Raw genomic sequence first — 25,781 nt, 5'->3', positions numbered from 1 at the left:
TTGTAAAGTTGCTCATTCTATTCTGCGTTTAAGCATGAAAATTACCTCAAATATAAATTAATTTCATAGTGTTGCCTTCAGTTAGATTAGCTTATTAAGACATTTGGGTGTACGCTTTTACCTTGTTTTATTTGTGTCCGAAAAACCATTGTCAACTGTTACCCACTAGAACACGCCCACATTCTATCAGTTGCAGTTCTGACGCATCCACCTGCAATATACTGTACAGTGCGACGTACGCTCACATCAAATGTTAACTCAGCAGTAGAGTTACATCTCTACTGCATCTGCTTTAAAGCCTTGCCGGTTAAACATTTAATTCACGTGCTGTTCTGACTTGCGCTTTTTCTAAACACACCTACCTGAAGCGCACGCACACATCTGTTAAACATCGCCTGATTATTGGACTAAGTTGTCTTGGACGTCTGATTGATTCAGCATCTAATAGGCTACTGTCGAAAACGTGTAAGGTTTACATATAAACACAGTTGGTTATGTCCAAAAATGAAAGTAAACTGTTGAGAGAGAACCGGATGCGTGCAGCTCTTAAAGCGACAGCAACTAAACATGGTGCCACTTGTCATTAAGGGAATAGTTCACCCAAAAATAACATAAATGTCATCATTTGCTCACTGACATGTTGTCCCAAACCTGTATTAATTTCTTTCTTGTTCTGAACACAAAAGAAGATATTTCAAATAATGTGGGTAACTAAACAGTAACTGGCGAAAATACTATGGAAGTCAACAGCAACTGATTGGTTACCCACATTCTTCAACATAACGTTTATGTTCAACAGAAGAAAGAAACTAATTCAGGTTTAAAACAACTTGAGAGTGAGTAAATGATGGTGTAAAAATAAAACACTACGACAGAATTGACAGACAGATTACAAAATTTTCCGTTTTGGGTGAACTTTTCTTTTAATGTTAATAAAACAACAAAACAGAGAAAAATCACGCACTGCTCATGACTGATGAACTTTAATACAGTTGCTTTAAAAAAATATAATTGATGTATATAATGTTATTTTAATATTATTTGTATATTATGTGTATTTTTAATGTATATCTTTGATTTTATTTTCTAATAACAAATGTTTAAAATCTAAATATCTGCCATTCTTTTTTATTTTATATTGTGTTATCTTGAAAGGCTTTTTTTTTTTTTTTACAACAGGGAAATTAGTAGTTAATAGTACAGTCAACATGACAAAGAATCATGATAAAATCATGAATAGTGATATTCCTGAAAAAAAAATGTCATATGATATTTTTCCCATATCGCCCACCCCTAACTTGTGCTACAACTGCTTGACCTGTGCTACAAAACTTTCAACTTCTGTAGCACCAGTGCTATGTGCAAAAAAAGTTAATGTACAGCCCTGACTAAGAATGAACATTACAGCTTTTATTAATCTCAGTTAATGTTAGTTTCAAGTTGTGCTTGGCAACATTAGTTAATGCACTGTGAACTAACATGAACAAACAATGAACAACTGTATTTTCATTAACATTAACAAAGGTTAGTAAATACTGTAATAAATGTATTGTTCATTTTTTTGCTCAAGTCATTTAATACATTAACTAACATTAATTAAAGAAATCTTACTGTAAAAATTTTTAACATTGTCCCATTAAGGCAAAAGTTTTTTTGATGTACATATATGAATATATTCAGTAATGCATTTCAGTTGTTTTTTTTATATGCATTCTCACTGAACAACAACAAAAAATCAGATTATTCAAGATTATTCATTTATGAGGTTTTACTTGCATCTTGATGTGTCCACTCAGCATTTTTTTAATATGTGGATGAAAAATAAATACAAATATGTGGATGGAAACCCAATAATAACTGATGTTTCAGCCTGACACAAAACTATTGGTTTTAGAAGACTCATGTGGACTACTTTTAACACTTTTTATAGTGTTTCTGAAGCTTAAACTCATTTATCATAAATGCAAGGCAAAAAAGCGATAAACACTTTCTCCTCTTAAGCTCCACTGAAGAAAGTAAGTCATATGGGTTTTGGGACGACATGACAGTGAATGAATGATGACATTTGACTTTCCATCAGAGCAAGTTCAGACAACAGAAAACTTGACTTTATAGAAAAGAACAACATTATCAGTCTCCGTCAATCTGACCAAGCGTCCAGATATGAAAATAAAAGCGATGCTGAATTTGCCAAAAAGAAGACAGATTGAAAGCTGCAGAGATGGAAATCCAACCGACAGATCGAAACAAGGAGATAAGGAGGAATGAAAGCTCAAGAAGGATGAGAAGACACCAATCAGAGGACAGGAAATGACAGATATAGAGACAGACAGAATGACAGAGGGTAAGAGAGCTTGAGCCCATCATCTCACACTGTGTAGGCCTGATTGATGGCTAACAGAGGGAAGGTGACAGGCGTTTCATGTAGGTGATTTATGTCATCCATGGAGACACCATTGCTTGCACTTTTTCACCCTGTCATTGCACTCCGCCGCTGACACACGCGTGACATCCACGACCTGTAATCTGTTAGAAGTCTCAAAGATCTGAGATTGCACGCTCACACACAAACAAACACAGATCCTCCCCACACAGAATCACACACACTCGTTCAGAGAGATAACTCAAAGGGTTTGTTTTCAGATGTTAGCTCTGAGGATATGTTGAGCACAGCCTTTGAGAAAACCTGTCACGGACTAACCGTAAAAAAACGCCTCGCTTACGTCTCCCTTTCTACCCCATTGCCATGGCAACAGCACAGGTGATGGGTCTTGTGACAGTGACTGACAGCTCATAGCGGCCACTTTGTTTGACGCGCATGAACCAATCAGACAAGTGAAATGCGGCTTGTCTGCATTCACTGTATCCGTCCGCTCATTATGTCAGCTATCAATTCAGATGACAACATTTCAGTTGCTGAGTCCTGAAAGACATCCATCAATGCAACAAAACAAAGGAGACGAGCAAACGCCAATGATCACAAAAGAATGCTGATGCTAGGCTCCTAATCATTTTCACCCAAATTTCCAGCATCAGGACTGACTGTATCACCGCTCATTACCATGTCCCGTGGCTCTAGGGACGGCAAAGAAAGCCCGGGCCAGTGCGTAATAAACATCACTCAATCCATCTTACTCTTTGTCCTTGGTCAGGTTGGTGCCAGTAAACAGATCTGGTAATGATGTACTGTGCAAACGCTATGGCGTGACTGACAAGGCTCATTTTCAGGCGAACTTGAAGGAGCCTGGCGCCTTGAAGCGGAGGGCTTGGGCAAATTAGTCTGCCCAAATGGAACAAACAGCGGTGACAGACATTGCAATTTACTCAATTACAGGCCCGACACATATAGGCTATCCTGTTCGCAGAAATGATGTAGGATAGAGAGATTGAGCCTTTCTGGTTGAGGAAAGGAGGGGTTTTCAGAGAGGCTGAAAGTTTCAGAGAGGATCTGAGGTGAAGGGAAGAGAAATATACACGCAGGGACATGTCAGGGTCTGTGGGGAAGTCAAAACACAACATTTCTACTGGATTTAGCCCTGCTAGACCTCACTCTTAATATTTTTATTAAAATGAACCCAGGACATTATAACTTGTATGGCTTAATATAACATAAATGATGTCTCTTACTGAAATATGTACAGTCGTGGCCAAAAATATCGACACCCTTGCAATTCTGTCAGAAAATGCAACACTTCTCTCAGAATACAATTACAATTGTATTTGGCATTTACATGCTTATTGTTTTTTGTTTGCACTGCAACAACACAAAACAACAGAGAAGAAGAGTCAAACTCGATACAATTTCACACATAACTCAAAAATGGAATGGACAAAATGATTGGCACCTTGTCAAAATTGTAAGAGATAACTGTTTTTCAAGGATATGATTCTCCTGTAATTTGTATTTAGACACACCTGTGGCAAGTAACAGGCAATACAGTAATTACACTTGCATCCAGTTAAAATGGGAAAAAAAATGACTAAACCTTTGTGCTGTGTGTCACACTGAGCATGGAGAAAAGAAAGAAGTGTAAAGAGTTGTCTGTGGATTTGAGAGAAAAACATGAACAATCTGAAGTCCATCTCCAGAGATCTTAATGTTCCTGTGTCCACTGTGCGCAATATCATGAAGAGGTTTACAACTCATGGCACTGTAGCTAACCTCCCTGGACATGGACGGAAGAGCAAAATTAATGAAAAATTACAACAAAGGATTGTTCGAATGGTGGATAAAGAATCCCAATTAAATTAGGGTACAACAGTGTCAGCTCGTACTATCCCTCGCCATCTGAATGAAAAGGGACACTATGGTAGGAGACCCAGGAGGACACCACTGCTGACACAAAGGCATAAAAAAGCAAGACTGAAGTTTGCCAAAACTTACGTGACAAAACCACAATCCTTCTGGGAGAACATACTGTGGACAGATGAGACAAAAGTAGAGCTTGTTGGTAAAGGACATCATGGCACTGTTTACAGAAAAAGCAATGAGGCCTTCAAAGAAAAGAATACAGTCCCTACAGTCAAACATAGTGAAGGTTCAAAGATGTTTTGGGGTTGCTTTGCTGCTTCTGGCACTGGATGCCTTGACTGTGTGAACGGTATCATGAAATCTGATCATTACCAAAGAATTTTGGGGCGCAACATAGTGGCCAGTGTCAGAAAGCTGCATCTTCACCAGAGGTCATGGGTCTTCCAGCAGGACAATGACCCGAAACATACTTCAAAAAGCACTCAGAAATGGTTACAAACAAAGCGCCGGAGAGTTCTGAAATGGCCAGCAATGAGTCCAGATCTGAATCCCATAGAACACCTGTGGAAAGATCTCAAAACAACAGTTGGGAGAAGGCATCCTTCAAAGCTGAATGACCTGGAGCAGTTTGCAAAAGAAGAGTGGTCCAAAATAAAATCCATGCTCAGAAACTCCTTTAGTGGCTGCGGCATCATGACAAGCGTTGGCATGTTTACAGCCTGCCAGGATGGCATCTAGTGTTTCTTGTCTCTGCTGTTTTGTAAGCTCTTTTAGTAGCTGTGGTCTACTAAAAGCCTCAAAGGCATCAGGGCTAAGGTGGAGAGAACAAAGACGTGGGTCTTTAGAAAAATTTATTGATCCACAGGCAACTTTCCATTCTTTTCTCCTCTTTTTATCGTTAGGAAAGCATTGAAGACTTAAATCACTTCTCTTGTTCTCTTGTTGCCCTTCAACTGAAAATTACAACACACACAATGTGGCATTGTATCAGTATTTTATTTTCCACGTTGTGGAAAAAAATAGCAACACATAGTGCCAGTAGCTCCCCAAGTGCAACCATTTCATGTCATCGAAATAATGGCACATCCCAAATATACAAAATATGTATAAAACGTTACACTTTAGAATAAGGAACACTTATTCACTATTAACTACGACTTTTCCCTCAATAAATTCCTAATTTGCTGCTTATAAATAGTTAATAAGGTAGTTGTTAAGTTTAGGTATTGGGTAGGATTAGGGATGTAGAATAGGGCCATGTAGAATAAGGCATTAATATGTGCTTAATTAGTACTAATAAATTATTGGCTAATATTGTAGTAATATGCATGCTAATATGCAACTAGTTAGGAAACTGTAAAATAAAGTGTTACCGGATTTTTTAAATACAGAAATCTTTCATGGGTTTTCTACCACATATTTCAGTTAGAGACAGAGCCGTGCACAGACCTTTTGAGGGGCATGTGCTGAAACTGAAAAAAGGGCACCCCCCCAACCCCTCCACGAACCCCTCCACCACCAAAAAAATAACACACAATAATATTCTTATATTATATTTAATTAGTATTAATAACTTTTATACAGATAATATATACATATAGAGGGTATCTTTAAAACTAATTACAACAACACACCTGGCCTTCTAGTAAAGTTAGCTTTACCAATTTGCCTCCTGGGTGGTTGTCTGTGTATTATTTGTCCTGTGTTTGTGAATTGGTTGTGCACTCTCTCTTATTTAGCTGTGTAAGATGTTAATTTTCTTTTTTTCTTTGCTTTGCATACATGCAGATTACATTCTGCATGATAAAATATATAGAATGCACAGTGACCTGATGATTCTCATTCTCATTGTGTAAAGTTTTTTTTTTTTTTTTTTTTTTTTTTTTTTATTTAATACAACATTATTACAGTAGTAAACCATGTTTTTCTATGTTTATACATGTGAAGACGAGCGGGGAGTATACAATACTAGATTTTTTTAAAAATCTAGCCAGCAAACACATGCATAATATAATAGCATCGTAAACTTTAACCTACCATGCTGTGTGACCATAGGCTATATAATATGATGAAATGTTAATAAATTACATCATGTAATTTACATGCATCAGCACATTCAGCAGATAGTCATAAAATCAAAATAGAAATTTCTTATAATATATTTTACCTAGCTGACAAGGATCACTCGGTTGCTTTGTGTCAAACTCAAATGCAATTACACCGCAGGTTTTTGACCAGCGAACGTTTGCAATTTGTCCATCATTAAAATGACGACATCACATTACGTCAACATCACACCGGTGTGGTGATGCATTATATGAACCTTTATAGACATACTAGTGTTTATTTCATAAAGACAACGTTGCACTTATTCAAACAACAAGATATTTTACCGTTACAAGACGAAGACGTTCATCTGCTTCTGCTCTATGACTCTGACTGATGTGCTGAAACGTAAGTTTGCGGCGCTCAGGGGGCGGAGTTGTGAAGTTTGACTGACAGTTTGAGCGGTTCAAAGAGATGCGCTTTTTAATGCCTTTAATTGGTTAAATATTTGTTAAAAAGACAAACAGACGTAAAGGGTTACCAATTGCATTGATTTATTTAAAAAAAAAAAAAACTCCCCCAAAAAAGGGCACTTCCGAGTGTAACTACAAAAAGGGCATGTGCTCTGCACAGGTTGAGCCCTACCTGTGCACGTGCCTGGTTAGAGACATCACTTACGTTATATTAAATATTATATCATAGAAGTCTTAATACCTGGGGTTCCCTTTAAGAATGGGATGAGCGAGACAAGCTACACTACTGTTCAAAAGTTTCGGGGTTGATAAGATTTTTACATGTTTTTTTTTAATTCTTGTATGCTCACCAAGGCTACACACTTTCTTTATTGTTTTAAAATGTAATTTACTCCTGAGACGGAAATGCAGATTTGTCAGCATCATTACTCCAGTTGATGTTGAAAGCAGTTGTACTGCTTAATATTTTTGTGGAAACAACAGCTATTTTTCCCATCACTCATGTTTTCATGCTCATTTTGAAGTATCGCATAAGAAACGACTGATGAGTGAGTAAATTTTAAAAGAAAATCTCTTAATTCGCAAAAATGATTTTACGCTTCTATGAGGTGGTTTTTGACTTGTGCGAAAAAAGTTAATGCGAATAATGGGAGATGGAAAAGTTTTTGCCGAATAAATTCCTCCATGCGCATTAAAAAAGTCAACTGTCTTTACACTATGGGATGGCAAAGTCTGACTAACCAGCTGGCCAATCTAAAATGTTATTATGGTCATTGTGAAATGCTCAATCTAAGTCTGGCATAAACCTCCTAAAGCAATGACTGCATTTATTGCGTTTCATCTGCTTGCTCTAAGGCGCAAGTAATTTACACAACTTTGGATGGAACCCCCACCCCCACCCCCCAAAAAAACTAATTACTGACAGTATCATGCATGATAAATTTACGAATGTTTGAGTCGCTATTATGACAACACCAACAGACCTCAAAAGTACCACACCAAAGTACCACAAATATATTGTTTGCATTCTCATTTGCTCAAATACCAAAAAAAACCTCCACAATAGTGTTTTCACAACTTTCAATCAAAGGAAAATAATTGAGAGAGATTAATATCGGTAGTCAAACGAGAGAACAATGTCAGATTTACCGTCCCTCCCATAGACACCCTTGCATTAGTGTTAACTAGTTTTTTTTTGTTACTTGATGAAAAGGTTATATAATACAAAGTATAGCGTTATAAATATAAATCTGAATGATGGGATTTATAGATTTAGGATTTATGATGATGACCGTTGAAACACGTCATCACAGTCTTATGACAAGGGTCCATATGGACATGTTAGCAAACCAACAACTGCAGTCTGAACAGATCTGCCCACAATATAACTAGCATTCTGAATAATCATTCAGAAAATCAAATAGTTTTTCTCCAATGTGAATGAAGTCTCACAACTCCGGCATAGCTGTAAAGTAGCTAATTCAGATAACCATTCAGTGTCAGGAAGAGTAGATGTAATAGCATTACAGCTATTAGCCATCCACATTTAAGTATTTCCTGAATTGGTTATACAGAAATGCATGAACTAAATGTTATTCCTGCTTGAACAGCAGATAAGCTGCTGTAATAATCAGATAACTTGCTGATGTTTGTACCTATGCAGACAATAATTAGAGGCCATTTCATTATAATGCTCAAGTGTGTTTTTCTGCCCTGTTTGAACCTTCCCAAGTGCAAAAGTCTTCAACTATTATTTGCACACTCGCCTAATAAAAACTGAAATAACACAAGATGGCAAAAAGGGGAGATAGAAAAATCTTCCACCTACAGCGCTGAGAGGAAATCAGCTTTTGTGCAGCGTTTTTAAGAATGCAGCACGTATCGTATGAGGCTACATTTCTCAAAATGACAACTGAAGACACATTGTAGCTGTTTTCAAAAGCAGTTTAGTAGCAAAGAACGCTTCTTTGCTCAACATGAAGCAGCATTCGAAACCCATTTTACTTTCATAATGTGATGCGTTTCTGAGTGAAACAGGATATTCTGTGAGGGAAAGTGGTTTAAGGGGAAGGGTTGAAAAATAAAAAGAGCGGGTGATGTCAGCCAAAAAGAATAGTCACTGCAGAGGCGGTACAAGTTATTACATTTTGTTTCTTTGAAATAACATGCATGAATGGATGCAGCATGTGCAATAACACCATGTGTATTAAGAAAGTAAATAGTGTAATTTTTGATTTCATATTGACTTTAATGTTTAAAACAGACTCCCAAGCCATCCACGTCTTAAACTCATGCTCTTGGGTATAGCCATGCAGACACAGATGCGCACACCAGAATACCAATGCACAAAGTAATTAAAAAAAGACCTTTTAGGGGACTCGAAACAAAAATCTGCCTGGCTCTCCCATTCTTTTTTAGACCCTCTGACCGAGGTCTGTCTACCCAGCCTCCACCCCCCCTTCCATTCTCGGTTTCTCCTGCTTCAGCTGAATGCACGGCTGATTGAATCTGCCTCTCTGATTCAGTGAGCTCTCTGCCAGAAAATCAGTCAATTAAAATGGCCAAGGGCCATAGCTCCGCCAACAAGATGGAAAAACAACAATAACAGTCCGCAGTCAGCACAACAGAAATATCAGTGAAATGAGAGGCAAATTAATAGAACAACTGAGGAAAGACCTCATCGACAAGGTTTACGCAAGGGGAGATGAAGATAAGGAAACGGTAGACCACATTATCAGGAAGATAACAACGTAGCTTTTGTTGCTTGAGACTAGAACGGCAACGTCAGGCCAGCTGCAAAGACTGTTCCTTCTTAGAGCAATCATACAATGACTGTAAAATCATGATAGAAGCATGGAACACAGTTGAGGTCAAAGGTAGAATCTGCGAAATGTTAATTATTTTAACAATAAAAGAGGGATCATACAAAATGCATGCCATTTTTTAATTAGTACTGACCTGAATAAGATATTTCACATAAAAGATGTGTACATATAGTCCACAAGAGAAAATAATAGTTGAAGAAAAACACTGGTAACCAGTGGAGGTAAATGGGTAAAATCCATGGAATAAGAGAAAAAAATATATTTTTGTGCCTTTTGATGTCAAAGTCGAAATACAAGTAATTTTTATAGAACATGGTCGTTAAAGACGCCATTTGAAGCTAAACACAGATGTTTAAACGGACGCACTATGGATGAAAACTGCTATGATTACTCTACTTTTAAAGCAGTTTCGGATCTGTAAGACTATCCCACTGTCTAACATCAATTTCGTTGAATAACAGTGCTTATCGCTCGGTGACAAGATCTTGTAACATGCGAATAACATTTTGAAAATGACATCTAATTAATATAATCTGTATAAAGTATTTTGTACCATATCCATCTAATTCTCTAGCCGTAAAGGCTTTCTCGCCCGGGTTTTCTGCAACCATGCTGTGCACACATCCCAAATGTTTTCAAACAGATAATTGGTCTATAGTTGTGATAGTTGGATGCTTATTTTTATTCAACTACTCGATTAAAGGAGAACTCCACTTCCAGAACAACAATTTACAAATAATTTTCTCACCCCCTTGTCATCCAAGATGTTCATGTCTTTCTTTCTTCAGTCGTAAAGAAATTATGTTATTGGAGGAAAACATTTCAGCATTTTTCTCCATATAATGGACTGATATGGTGCCCCGATTTTGAACTTCCAAAATGCAGTTTAAATGTAGCTTCAAATGATCCCAAATGCGGTTGTAAGAAGGGTCTTATCTAACGCAACTATTGATTATTTTAATAAAAATAATACAATTTATATGCTTTTTAATGCCAAACGCTCATCTTGTCTTACTCTGCCTGGACTGTTTTTGTTCCAGTTCATGACAGTTAGGGTATGCCGAAAAACTCCCATCTCATGTTCTCCCTCAACTTCGAAATCGTCCTATATCGCTGATAAGTTCAAAATCGGGGCACCATACCAGCCCATTATATAGAGAAAAATGCAGAAATGTTTTCCTCAAAAAACATAATTTCTTTACAACTGAAGAAAGAAAGACATGAACATCTTGGATGACAAGGGGATGAGTACATTATATGTAAATCTTTGAAATGGACTTCTCCTTTAACGGATTACAGCCCTTTATATGTTTCAGCTGTTGAGGTCTGTGTCATTATTAAAGTATGTTTCTTTCTTTTCTTACAGTAGCATGTTCTGCACTCTATTTAGATTTAATATAGGAAATAAGATGTGGCATTGAAATGTAAAAAACAAAAGAACAATCTATGCAGAGCAAAATACTCTAATCTAAATGGATATTTGTTTAATATAAATATTTTCACTGAGCTTAAGATAAAACCAATTAAAGTACATAGACCAATTAAACCCGTATAAACAGTTCAAATCTGATGTTTTATGACCACCTCATATATACGTAAATGCATATGCAATTGTAGTGAAGGTTAGAAGAATCATCACTAGCACAGACTGCAAGTTCAGAGCACAGGCTCAGCTGTAAGATGTCCTCACAGGGACATTCAACATCTCCAGCCAGGGGCGTAGCGTCTGGGTATGCAGGATATGCACGTGCATGTGGGTCCGGGCGGATTGGGGGCCTGCCGAGGGGGGCCTTTTAATTAAAATGATGGAAAGAATTCCTAATTCATGGCCATGATAAACACACATACATATTTTTGTCTGCATGTCATGTGCAGGGCTCTGTAATTTCTTGTGTGTGTTTTTTTTTTTTTTTTTTTTTTGTTTTTTTTTTTTGTTTTACCCTGTGGCTATAGCAGAACTGTTTTTCTGTTTGCATTTTTTTTAAAACTACGTGCAAACTCCACATCAGAGCAGCCCAAAAAAATAGATAGATAGATAGACAGATAGATAGATAGATGCTGACAAAGGTATATTGGTGTCTTTTCTGAATAAATGTTACGTGACAAGCTGTTTTATTGACGTTTTTCTTTGGTTTAAACACTGACAGATCGATTACATGAGACATTCATTTCATTATGTTCTGTTCTTTTAACGTGATGATCATTCATGTTTATTTTGTGCTGTAACTAGCAGGCCTAGTAAAAATGAAACTGATTCATGCTGCTTGAACTGAGGCGAATACTGTGATCTCACACCACATTAAAGCATAAAAACACATTTATTGTTTGTATTTCATGATGGAACTGACAGAAGCTGAAAGCTGAGACTTTTTGTTATATTAAAAGTAACAAAGCCCAAAGCTTATTGCGATTTTTGGGTGCCTGGAGCTATACAAATTATGAATGGATTTAAAAACCAATATTATTTCTAAGCATTTATATTTATATATAGTAGTCATTTGAAGTGGATCAAAACTTTTCATCAAAGTTGTCCTAAAACCAAAACAATACACTGTTTTTGTCTTAGGACAACTTTGATGGAGTTTTTTGATCCACTTCAAATGTTGAATACTGTATTTCACCCTAATGGTGAAGAGGTTTCCCATATTGTTCCACGATGACTATAGCCATATTTTTCCTTTGAGTGTTTTGACAGGGTGGCAATGCCATGTCAAATACAACCAACCAGCAACACTAAACCAAAAGGCTGTGGTGTTTATTATCCACAACAACAGCTCAAGAATCTGTTGAATAACATTCAGTTCGTCATTCATCTATTCAACTATCATTCAGGTACACCATATCATTCAACAGTCATTCACCAAAATAGCGACACTTGCACTAAAGCAGCCTGATTTCTGAAAGAAGCATGATTCACAAATGGACTCACTGTCCTTCCAAGCAGCAATAATAACCCCCAGGGTAAACAGAACAGAACAAAGCAGATGTCATTAATGTACTTAATGATATTTAAGTGTAACACATTATTCAAGATAAAAGGAGTCTTATTCAATGAAGAATATCAGAAGCCAAGTCCTGACTGTGGCGAAAGGAGGAGTTGGGGATGGAGGAGGGTATTTTGCTCCTGAGCAAGTGAAAAAGCTACTGAATAGTACTGAATGGAGCTTATATAGGAATGCCGTGATAGGTGTCATATTCCTATAGGTAGATGTGATCAGCCTTAGAGTCAGCCGATGCAAGCTTGACTCGCATGACCTGCCAGAACTAACGCTATACGCTTAATTTTTTGAAAGACATTTATTGTGCTCTCCAAGGCTGCGTTTAAATGATCAAAAATCAGTAAAAACAATCTTATTGCAATTTAATATAACTCATTTATTTCTAAAATGGCATAGCTGATTTTTAACAGCTATTACTACAGTCTTCAGTATCACATGATCCTTCATAAATCATTCTAATATGATTTCTTTTTATCAGTGCTGAAAACAACTGAGCTTCTTAATTTTCATGAGGAAACTGTGACACATTTTTCAAGTTTTTTTTTGATGAATAGAAATAGTAAAATAGTAATAGTAAAGACTTCACGAGGTTACAAAGGATTTCTATCACTTTTAATCAATGCATTCTTGCTGAATTAAAAAAATTAAAACAATACAAAAAATAAAAACAGATAGATAGATAGATAGATATCGATATACATAGATGATAGATAGATAGATAGATAGATAGATAGATAGATAGATAGATAGATAGATAGATAGATAGATGGATATTATAAGTATTATATTTTAAGTGCACAAAATTAGGAAAAGCAAATTAATTTGAAAAAAGTCATGCTTGTTGCCTGTAAGGATTTCTCCTCATCTTATCACACATCAGAGACGGTCAAGTGTAAACACAAACTCCTTGAGGCCAAATTTCACTATCAATCAATGTTTACATCAAATATTATTGGCCAGTTTGACATAACATGGATAAATTAATGCACACAAAGTTTATTTTATTTAAATCAAAAGTTGTAAAAAGTTGTACATATTTTTATTCTCTTTTGGCCATAATGTGGATGCATTCCTAGTTTCCAGGTACTGGAAGCAGTGTTACATTGTTATTTTAATATCCCTGAGATATGTTTTGAATTCAGTGTATTTCTATATGTTCTGCTTTCATGTTAATTTTAATTAAAGTTTTAGAAATATTGTTGTGCCCTTTAATTAGTTTTTGTTGTTTTTAAATTTTAAATATTGTTTTTATTCATTTTTACTTCACTTTTCATTTTACTTATTAGAACATCAAGTTTAACTATTCTTTCAGTTAACATTTATTTATTTTTATTCATTTATTTTTAATTTAATACATTTTATTTATTTATTTATTTAGTGTGTGCATGGTTTTACTTTTAGTTAATAACCCTGGGAGTAAGTGCTCTACCTAAGACAGGGACTCTCTAGTGAAAATGGCCCAGTCCATCATAAGGACATAAATTGCCCCTTCTCTTAATAACACTAAAAGGGCACATACACTGAAAACTGTAAAAGGATGGCCATCAAGGTGGTTCCCTTCACCTGCCCCAGAGTACATTCACAGCACTGTCAGGAAGTGTGAGTATTCAGGCCTAATCAAAAACTACTGCACAGCTTTGATGCACTGCAGCCACTTTAAGGGTCTCTGACACTTCAAACCAGGATTGCTCAACTAATGCACTTTCTCTGTTGGTGTATTTCCTGCTTTTCGATCAGTGCACTCCCAAATCTCAGCAAGACTGTAAGACATTATTAAGCACTGGTACACGTTAGGAAGTGCCAGATGTGAACATGCAATTAGTGTGGATATGAACCAACAACAACACATTGGAATTACACAGAGGAGAGATTTTGTGAAAAAATTAATTAAAATGTTAACTGTAGCCAGATAACAATATCTTGTCTCTGTAAAATGTTTGCTGCTTACGGCTGGAAAAAAAAAAAAAAAGAACAGGCCTCCATTATCACGTTCTTTACAGGGTCATGTGATTAGGCTAAGGGGTGGTGAGAGAGATAAGAAACTCACACAGGCTGCGAAAACTCCGGAGGCTCATCGTTGACGTTGGCCATACGAAGACGCACGGTGGCCGTACCAGTGCGGGGCACCTCGCCCTTGTCCACCGCCATTACTACGAATTCATACAGGTGGTTGGGCCGCTCATAATCCAGAGGGCCTGCCGGGAATATGGTGCCATGGGCTGAAATGATGAAATTCGGACTAAGCGTGTAGTATGTGATCTCTGCGTTCTGCTCCGAATCACAATCGCTGGCTGATACTGCAAATAAGAAAGAAATACAAGAGGTGGGTGTTAAAACAAAGAAGTTGCACTACCAAGAAATGCAGCATCAGCTAATAGGATCAATCTTTATTTGAGTTTCCCCGTGTAAATAGCTTGGGCATATGCGCTTGTCAAATGAACGATGAGAATGGTTATACATGACTGGCAATCAAAAGATCCCAAGCTGTGAGTCTTATTGCATCTGACAACTACAGTAAAATGCAATGGCGTTCAATAAAGTGTGAGCCTGTTTCAAACGAACTTGAGAATACAGCGCTGCATACACAGTGGCTGCTTTGCACATCAACTCAACTAGTGTCGACATAAAGTGGTAAATATTTCTCGAGCTGAGGTCCAGTTTCCCTGATTCTGCACTTTAGAAAACCAACAGTTTCTGCTGAATTGTATATTAGACATTTCAGCAGTATATTATAAACAACATGACCAGAACAGATGAAGTGCTTACATCTGTTATGAGCTAACCATGAACATCAACTAAGAATAAACAGTTGTATTTTTAATACATTAACAAAGATTAATACATACAGTAACAAATGTCTTGCTTATTGTTAGTTAATGCATTAACTGTTAACTAATGGGACCTTACTGTAAAGTGCTACCATAAATTAAAATGCAGTCCTTTAAAATGTTGCCTAATTTGGTACACGTTGGCAAAATTTGACTGAAAATCCAACAGTAAGTTAGAGTCAACGAAAACAACATTTTCAAAATATTTAAGTATGAATACAGTATTGTAAATTATTTTTGTAGTTATACATATATAATTTATCAAAATAATAGAGATAATACAAAAAACATGTTTTTATTATTATTTTTTATTTAGTACTGTCCTGAGGAAGATATTTTACATAGGGGGGTGAAAACTTTTTTCCCGGAATTTCTCTTTCGGGAAACATGCAAGTATCTTCTGTTGCTTCCGAAGGGCAGTACTAAATGGAACAAAAATTACATTTCAACAAAATAAGAAAAATGTGGACATCCTCATCCTGTTCAAAAGTATTCACCCTCCAGCTCTTAATGCATCGTGTTTCCTTCTGGAGCATCAGTGAATGTTTGAGCCTTTTTTAATAGTTGTGTTTGAGTCCCTCAGTTGTCCTTAGTGTGAAAAGATAAATCGGAAAATTATACAGTCACTGCTGGAAAGGGTTCAAATATGCAGAAGATGCTGGAAAACTAAAGAATCTGCAGGACATGGAAGATTTTTCTGAAGAACAGTGCTCAGTTTAACTGTTCAGAACAAACAAGGGACTCATGAAAAAAAAAAGTATTTTAAAGGGGATTATTTTAATAATTTCAGCTATTTATTTGTCTTGTGAACTATATGTAAACATCTTCTATGTAAAATATCTTACTCTGGACAGTACAAAATAAAAATTAACATGCATTTTGTACAATCCCTCTTAGTTTGATAAACTTATTCACATTTTCACAGTTTCTGCAAAGGGGTTCACAAATTTTTGCATGCCACTGTATCTTCCAATATGTTAAAGGGGACATCAGATGCCCATTTTCCACAAGTTGGTATTATTCTTTAGGGTCTTCATGAAATGTCTGCAACATATTTTGGTTTCCTCAATGTTTGTGTAAAGCTACACCTTTTTCCTTGTCAAAAACAGCTCTGTTCACAGTGACCCGTTTTGGTGCATGCCTCTTTAAATGCTAATGAGCTACTGCTCACCCTGCCCATCGTTTTTTGTGTATTTGGTAGCGTTACCATTAAAAACAAAATGAATCCACTGCATCCTCAGTGACTCTCACGTCGGCTGAGGATGCAGCCAGTACAACTGGCTGAGGGTGGAAATATGGAAATACGGGGCAGTCCGTCAGCGGTTGTGGGCGGGTCCTGAAAATCAAAACAGCTTGATAATTGAGACCGTTTAGGTTTGAGGATAAAAAAATGATTGAATTGATTTTTATCATTGTAGGGTAGTTGTGTCCACACACTGCTAATACACATTTATATGCAAACACCATGTCAAAGTGAATTTTGCATACATTGCCCCCTTTAACTAGCCCAGTGATCTTTAGATGGTACTTTCACTGATGACTTTATTTATTGAGCTTCTAGTTCCTATGCAGTTTGCGTAATCCTAGGAATGTGACTGACTTTGCAGTGATCCCAACTGCACATGATGTGAGAGTGCGTGCTCAATCAGGTCCTTCAGATCACACTTAACAAGTCCTTGTGGTAGATCCCGAATCCCCCTCCACCCCACTCAATTCTATCTACTGCAGCAAATTTTACCATTGGAGAATACGAGTGAGATAAAAACAGGAAATTAAACAGGATAACTCCATACTGATACGTCGGCTGAGTCCTAATCTACTGCTATACATAAAGTTGAAGTGGACCTTCAGCAATAAAATCCAGCAATCCTCAGCCATTACGAAAACGGCTGTTCCCCCAGATGTTTAAATCATAAACTGTCCATCTCACTCGTTATGAATGTTTGATAAGTAGCCACATGTTACAAATTATTCTTGAAAAGTAGCCTTTTGTCTGTTCTTCTAGGTTTAACTGGAGCAAGCAGGATATTTCGCGCTCGGTGGAGATAATTGTTATGAAGCCCACACAGACGGATGTGCAGATGCTGGTTGGCGTGCACCTGCTAATCAGCACATCTGCTGTACACCTCACTGCATCACCTTTCCCATTCTGCCAAGAGTCTCTGTGTTAAGCTCTCAAAATGTCTGCCAAGACCTGTTATTCTCCAGGACCAGCAGTGTTTTTTTTTTTTTTTTAAATCACGGTAACTTTCCAGTGTTTGTTTGTTTTGTTCTCTTTTGTTTGGCGTTGTGTCTGCATAGGCAGTTGGTCTGTCCTCTGCAGTTGTTGTTTTGTCCATCACTTCATTCTGTGGTGCTTTGATAGCAGCTGTAGTTGCCTAAAATTTAATGAGAATATGAAAGCTCTTCTTATCATGGCTGAGGGCATGTGTTTTCCATTCTCTGTGTTACAAGTGCACTCTCAGGAGTTAGTACATAGACTCCAGATTCAATGTGCAATTTAGATACATGAAAGGGCACATCAGGGGAGAAGTGCTTCAAAGGTGGTGTTAAACAGAATGATAGAGGAAGAAGGGCGCATCTTCTCACCTTGTTGTCTCGGGGTGTGTGAGAAATAGACTTTCTAAGGGCATGCTAGATTCATGGCACAACCATAGATCACCTACAGCCTGTTCACAGTCTGTCTGATGCATACTGCACGCAAAACTAAAAAACATTTTTTGGAAATATCTAATCTGGTTGACTTTACACAACTTTTGGAAATAAAGGTGCACACAGAGAAAATGTATACATTTAGAATTAATATGGCTGTTATACAATCCATTAAAAGGGAACAGTGTTGTGGATTTACCCGTTTCAGCTGCATGAGCAGTGAATGAAGTGCAAAATAACCCCAAAAAATACAGTGAAACAACAATATTGGTAAATAACATTACATTTTAAAAGAAGCGTTTTCTACTTTGATATATTTCAAAATGTAATCTATTCCTGTGATGGAGCTGAATTTTATGCAGCCATTACTACAGTCTTCTGTGTCACATGATCCTTCAGAAATCATTCTAGTATGCTGATTTAGCTCTCAAGAAACATCTGAAAATGGTTGTGGCATTTAATATTTTTTGTGGAAACTATTTAGCTTTGTATTCAGAATTATTTGATGAATAGTAAGTTCAAAACAGAATTTATTTAAAATACATCTTTTTTCTTTTATATTTAGTAAAATTAAAAATTTATTTACTGTCAGTTTTGACCAATTTAATGCATCCTAGCTAAACTCAGTTTTAATTTCTTAAAAAAAAACATCTTACTGACCCTAAACTTTTAAATAGTAGTACGCAACGCAATGTTACAGCATGCAATTGCACAAAATGATGCAAGCTGTGCAGAACAAAGTCACATTGTTAATATGCTCTTTCCATAACAACTAATACCTTTGCGCTCCTTGACTAAAACATGACCAATAAATAACTTGATAAAAGAGAATTTTTAGTATTTTGTAACACTTTAGTTTAGGGAACACTATTCAATATTAACTAATTGCTTATTAGCAGCGTATTACTAGCATATTGACTTTTTACTAGTACTTAAATTGCATTTAATGCATGACCACATTACTGATCCCTTACCCAATAAACATAACAACCACAACAACTACCTTACAAACTGTCAATAAGCAGCAAATTAGGTGTTTATTGAGGGGAATCTCTTAGTAAATTGTGAATATGTGTTACCTAATCTATACTTATAATACTTCAAGAACCTGGTTTTCACAAGGAATTTTTTTTTTTTTTTTTTGGTTAAAAGCTGGTTTATGTTTCAATGAAAATATCAAATACAGTTTTATGCAAAAGTTTGAGAACCCCTTGCAGAAAGCGTGAATAATTTTAACAAAATAAGAGAGATCATACAAAATGCATGTTATTTTTTATTTACTACTGTCCTGAGTAAGATATTTTACATAAAAGATGTTCACATATAGTCCACAAGACCAGAAAATATCTGAAACTATTAAAATAACCCCCTTCAAAAGTTTGGGAACCCTTGGTTCTTAATACTGTGTGTGGTTACCTGGATGATCAGTTAAACTGAGCACTGTTCTACAGAAAAATCCTCCATGTCCTGCAGATACTTCATATTTCCAGCATCTTTTGCATATTTGAACCCTTTCCAGCAGTGACTGTATGGTTTTGGGATCCATTGTTTCACGCTGAGGACAACTGAGGGACTCAAACACAACTATTAAAAAAAGTTAAAACATTCACTTATGTTCCAGAAGGTAACATGATGCAAACAAGAGCCGGGGGGTGAAAACTTTTTGAATTTGAAGATCAAGGTCAATTTTACTTAATTTGTCTTCTGGGAAACATGCAAGTATCTTCAGTTGCTTCCGAAGAGCAGTACTAAATGGAAAAAAAATGATACTTCAACAAAATTCGGACATCTTTATACTGTTCAAAAAAGTTTTCACCCCCAGCTCTTAATGCATTGTGTTTCCTTCTGGAGCATCAGTGAATGTTTGAACCTTTTTTAATAGCTGTATTTGAGTCCCTCCATTGTCTTCAATTTGAAAAGATGCATCTCAAACTCATATAGTCACTGCTGGAAAGGGTTTAAATATGCAAAAGATGCTAAAAAAAAAAAAAAAAAAACCTGAGGAATCTGCAGGACAGTGCTCAGTTTAACTGTTTAGAACAAACAAGGGACTCATGAACAACCATCACAAAACTAAACAAAACAGACAAACAAACAAACAAACAAACAAAAAACAGATTATTCAGGCAACCACACACGGTATTAAAAACCAAGGGTTTCCGAACTTTTGAAAGGGGTTATTTTAATAATTGCATCTATTTTTTGGTCTTGTGGACTATATGTAAACATCTTTTATGTAAAATATCTTACTCAGGACAGCACTAAATAAAAAATAACATGCATTTTGTATGATCTCTCTTATTTTGTTACAGTTATTCACATTTTCACAGATTCTGCTGGGGGTTCCCAAACCTTTGCATAGAACTGTATTGAATATTCAGTCTCAAATGTTATTTGCTTTCACTAAAAGCAAAAGCATGACTAAAATAATATCTGTGAGAAAATAAACACTTTCTTGCTTTCTACTGCTACTAAGGTCTACTAATGTACATGTTGTTATACAAGGATCTCGAGATAATGGCTATGGTGCCTTACCCTGGAGAAGTGACGTTGCAGTCGTGACTGTCTCAGGGACGCCGTCTTTGCTATAAATGGACTGCTGGAATTCTGGAACACAGTCATTCTCATCTGTGATGATCACTCGCACCTGTGAGAAACCAGCGAAAAAGAAAGCCGGAAGGCACAAAAATAGATGGGTGAGAATTGTTAAAGGAACAAATGGGCAGATCATAATATCTTGATTTGTGAATTCTTCTCAGGGAGTACTGTAAGTTAGTACATCACTATGACTGTCCCCAGTGTTTCTCAGAGTCTGAGAAGCTGTGACTGCTGCTGTTTCAAGAATGCCTTGCCAAAAAAGCTCTTTTAACAAGCATAAAAGGCCATATTCTATCACTCTTTATAACCATCATCCAGTTTTATCTTGGCCCTTTCTCACTGCAAAATTATTTGGTGTCAAGCAGTTATGTTCTTACATAACCAAGCATCTGTGCCTGAAAAATACAGTGGTTGTGAAGTAGTGCATCTCAACACAAAAGGACAAACGTCCTCCAATATCACATGGGCACGTTATAGCTCTTCCCGATTTGTTCCAAAAGCATCAGTGAAGCTGAAAGAGGCACCTAATGCCTCCCATAAGACTGAATTAAGCTGAAAGTTGCTGTCTGGAGGAAGAAAAACACTGCGTGAGTGCTTTTGCCCTGACACTGTTGCTCAAGCAGCCTGGCAGCTGCTAAGTGACTTTAATAACCTACTCACTTCAATTTCAGAGACTGGAAAGATGAAAATAGACAGACTTAGTCAGAAATGGCCAAAATTGTGACAACAGTTCAAAGTCTATAATGTTACTCGAATTTCTAACACTAAAAGAGACCATAATCCAAAATCACATGAAATAAAACGTCTTCATATAAGCCTGAATCAAAAAAAACTAGCTACAAGACAGGAAGATCCCTGAGGGAAAGTTTTGTGATCTCAGTAACTGTTCAGAGCCTGGTCTTATAAGTTTTACTCTCAGTGGTTATTCTGTTGATAGTAAAACCAATGATAACCAGAGATATTATATCAAAAGAGATCTGATATGACTGATACAGTCTGGGAGTACAAAGATAATTCAGTTTAGTGCAATCTGTCCAGCAGTTTGTGATTACTGAATATGGGTTATATACACAACCCTTCAAAATTTGGGTGGTTATTATTATTAATATTATTATTAGTAGTAGTAGTATAGTTAAGAAAGAACAAAACTAATTAATTAAAGCTAAATTAATGTTTTAATTCATCAAGTATTCATCCAAATGGTCAAAAATAGACAAACTCATAATTTCCATTACACAGAATAGAACAGAATAGAGTTATTTTAAATTGTAAAATTTCAGAATATTATTTTTATTTTTTTAATTTTTTTATTTTTTTTGCTGAGCATAAGACACTTCTTTCAAAAAACATGGAAACCAATTACAAATATCGCTGATATATTCAGATTGTCCATGACTGTGAGAGCCCTAATAACTGTGACTAAATGGGCCATAATTATTAAAGCCTGTTCATTTTGCACATTGTTAATTATGTCATTTTAAACAGTGTTTTTGTTTTGTTTGTTGTAACTGGTGCTTTAGCACAGGTGTTTGAGGTCTCTGGAAATTGAGATGTAAGAGGAGTTACTGAGTGATTTCAGGGTGACAGATGGGCTGCGTTGTGGCTGAATGCTGAGAATGCAACAGGCAAACTTCTCTCTGGACTGCATCTCACAGGACTCTTTAAGTCAAAAGGGTCTGTCAGTCTTCTAGTATATGTTTTTGTTTGCATGCCCTCTTGCTTCCCATCTGCAGTTAGACACACTGTGGCACGCATTGTTTTGTGACATTCCCCAGCTAATAGCTGAGATCTTGGCTGGCCTGCCTCAGGCCAGGACAGATATATGGATCACTGAGCAGCCAGATCAAGTCATGATGAGGCGAGACTACATCCTCAAGGGGAATGTTACTGTAAAAGGCATAAAAGGGACTGCTAGGAGTCTCTTTGATTTCAGCTAAATTGTTGCCCTTATACTTCCCAGTGCTGCAACCCTCTCGATTGTCTATTTTTAAAAGGCAAGTGAAGATTATATACAATATTTATATTAGTAGATGCACTTTACATGCAATCTACACGCAATCTACATGGATGCAAATAAACCTTAACACTTAAAGGAGAAGTTCACTTCCAGAACAAAAATGTACAGATAATTTACTCACCCCCTTGTCATCCAAGGTGTTCATGTCTTTCTTTTCTTCAGTCATAAGAAATTCTGTTTTTTGAGGAAATAAATTCAGGAATGTTCACCATATAGTGGACTTTAATGGTGCTCGCAAGTTTGAACTTCCAAAATGCAGTTTAAATGCAGCTTAAAAGGGCTCTAAACGATCCCAGCTGAGGAAAAAGGATCTTATCTAGCGAAACGATTGGTTATTTTCTAAAAAAAATAACAATTTATATACTTTTTACCTCAAATGCTTGTCTCATCTAGCTCTGTGTGAAGTCTGTGCATTCCGGTTCAATACAGTTAGGGTATGTCGTTTTACCTCGTTTACATCTCTGTTTTACCTTTTTTGGTAAAGGGTGTTTGACCCTCCTTGCGCGTTCACTTTGTAAACACTGGGTCGGTACTTCTGCAGCGATGTTGGACAATTTTGAAGTTGGAGGAGAAAATGAGATGGGAGTTTTTCAACATACCCTAACTGTATTGAACGGAATGCATTGAGGTTAAAAAGTATATAAATTGTCTTTTTTTTAAAAGAAAATAATTGATCGTTTCGCTAGATAAGACCCTTCTTCAACGGCTAGGATCATTTAGAGCCCCTTAAATTTTAAACTTCATTTTGGACATTCAAACTCACGGGCACCATTGAAGCCCCCTATATGGAAAAAATCCTAAAATGTTCGCCTCAAAAAACAATTTCTTTACGACTGAAGAAAGAAAGACATGAACATCTTGGATGACAAGGGGGTGAGTACATTATCTGTAAATTTTGGTTCTGGAAGTGAATCTCTTTAACACACAGATCTTAACAAGCTGACGATCAACAAAAATAATAAAAATGTAAAATGATGAGCTCCTAAAATCACCAAACAATAACAAACAGTGATGATAAAAAAGCACAGCAACACAAAGCCAACAAGTGGAGACACTCTCAGGCCCAGAAAGGTAGTAAGGACATCGATAAAACAGTCCATGTGACATCAGTGGATCAACCTTAATTTTATGAAGCTATGATAATACTTCTGTGTGCAAAGAAAACAAAAATAATGACTTTATTCAACAATTTCTTCTGTTCTGTGTCAGTCTTTAACACCATTCATGATGCATGCGTATTGCACTGCTGGTGCAGGAGAAGGCATTTTGACGTAGAACCCAAATGCACTACACTTTGTTTACAAGCAGAGGAACACACACTGTACATAAAACAGTCTTCGGAAACACATCTGAAGAATTCTTCGTCAGAGAGTATGATTCGCAATATTTTCTTGCATTTTCTTGCAATAAAATTCTATTCTCATAGCTTCATAATATTAACATTGAACCACTGATGTCAAATGGACTATTTTAACAATGTCCTTGCTACCTTTCTGGGCCTGGGAAGATTTCAGTTGCATTGCTGTCTATGCAGGGTCAGAAAGCTGTTGGATTTCATAAAAAATGTCGGTAACACTTTCTATGAAGCCTGTATTTATAATTCATTATAAGGGTATTCTTAAGGCATTATAATGAATGCATAATGCACTATAAAAAAACCTTATAGTATGTTGTATCATCTCATGAGCATTCATAAGAACAGTTTTAATGTATTATAATTTTTCACTTATTTGTGGTTATAGCTTTTAAGAGTATGATTACCTCCTCATAGTTTTAATTTAGTATTATAAATCTCATATCTTGCCATGTTACGCATGTCACTTTACTTAAAGCATACAAAGACCACTTATAAGTAATAATAATAATACTAATAATAATAATAATATTTCTCAAAGAGCTATAATACCAGGTATCAGATCAGATGAATGTGTAATATGACATTTGTATTATCAGTTTGATTATTTTGATGGTACTGCATGTCAGCTAGCAGTAGTTAGTATTAGTAGTATGCTAAATATATGCTAACACTGTATTTTGACGGTTCCCCAAAAGACAAACTGATTATAAGTAACTTTGCAAGTACGTGAACCTGCTACCTAGCCTAACCTTAACCTGAGTCTATTAATACTCTAAGGCAGTGGTTCCCAACCACGTTCCTGGAGGTCCCCCAACACTGCACATTTTACATCTCCTTTGTCTGACACACCCATTTCAGGTCTTGGAGTCTGTACTAATGAGCAAATTATCTGAATCAGGTGTGTTTGATTAAGGAGACATGGAAAACATGCAGTGTTAAGGGGGGGCCTCCAGAAACGAGGTTGGGAACCACTGCTCTAAGGAGTTTTAGTTGATATGCAGTTGAAAAATTGCTTATTGTCAATAGACTAGGGGGACCATCAAAATAAAACGTAATATAATGTAAAAAATAAATGTAATATGATGTAGTCCATTATAAATTCAGTAGATTGTATATGCTGTCCATTGTGTGTTATAAATAATCATAATCTTAAAAGTTATAACCTCAAATACTCAAGTATTATAATGTATTATAATTGTTGTTATGATTATTCATGAGATGATATATTATAAGGTTTTTTATAATGCATTATGCATTCATTGTAATGCCTTAGAAATACTATTATAATGCATTATAAATAGGGGCTTCATAGAAAGTGTTACCAAAATGTCTTAATTTGTGTTCTGAAGATGATCTTACAGGTCTTACAGGTTTGGAACAACATGAGGGTGAGTAATTAATAACAGAATTTTCATTTTGGGGTATCTATCCCTTTAAACCACCTGTCTGTCTGTCTGTCTGTCAGTCTTATCTATATATCTTTTCAACATTAGCATTTTTGCATAAATAATAAAAAAAAAAATGACTGTGGATGGATACAAGTCTCTGAAATCATGCAATTATTTGTCCGTTAATGAGTGAATGATGTGAATCATTTACCAAACAATTGAACAATCACTTCTGATGAATAATCATAACAGCTGTTGCAGATATCTTCAATCAACTTTTTTTCCCCTTTATACATTTATTTCACTGGTTTTTTTTTTAATTGTTTTGTCCTGTTGCTATGCAACC

General features: G+C 36.2%; 1 protein-coding gene across 1 annotated transcript in view; it reads right to left on the bottom strand.

The window, feature by feature from the left end:
• The window catches only part of si:ch211-186j3.6 (neural-cadherin), a 291,090-nt gene that overhangs the window by 152,288 nt on the left and 113,021 nt on the right, over positions 1-25,781 (bottom strand). The window contains exons 5-6 of the mRNA XM_051115680.1: positions 20,611-20,722; positions 14,643-14,892 (exon numbers count right to left, since the gene is read on the bottom strand). Of these exons, the coding sequence (XP_050971637.1) occupies positions 14,643-14,892; positions 20,611-20,722 (362 nt within the window). The remainder of the gene's footprint in view (positions 1-14,642; positions 14,893-20,610; positions 20,723-25,781) is intronic.

This window comes from Labeo rohita, chromosome 7, assembly GCF_022985175.1.
Source record: "Labeo rohita strain BAU-BD-2019 chromosome 7, IGBB_LRoh.1.0, whole genome shotgun sequence".
Lineage (NCBI taxonomy): Eukaryota > Metazoa > Chordata > Actinopteri > Cypriniformes > Cyprinidae > Labeo > Labeo rohita.
The sequence above is the reverse complement of the archived record's forward strand: the minus strand, read 5'-3'. Positions and strand labels throughout refer to the sequence as shown.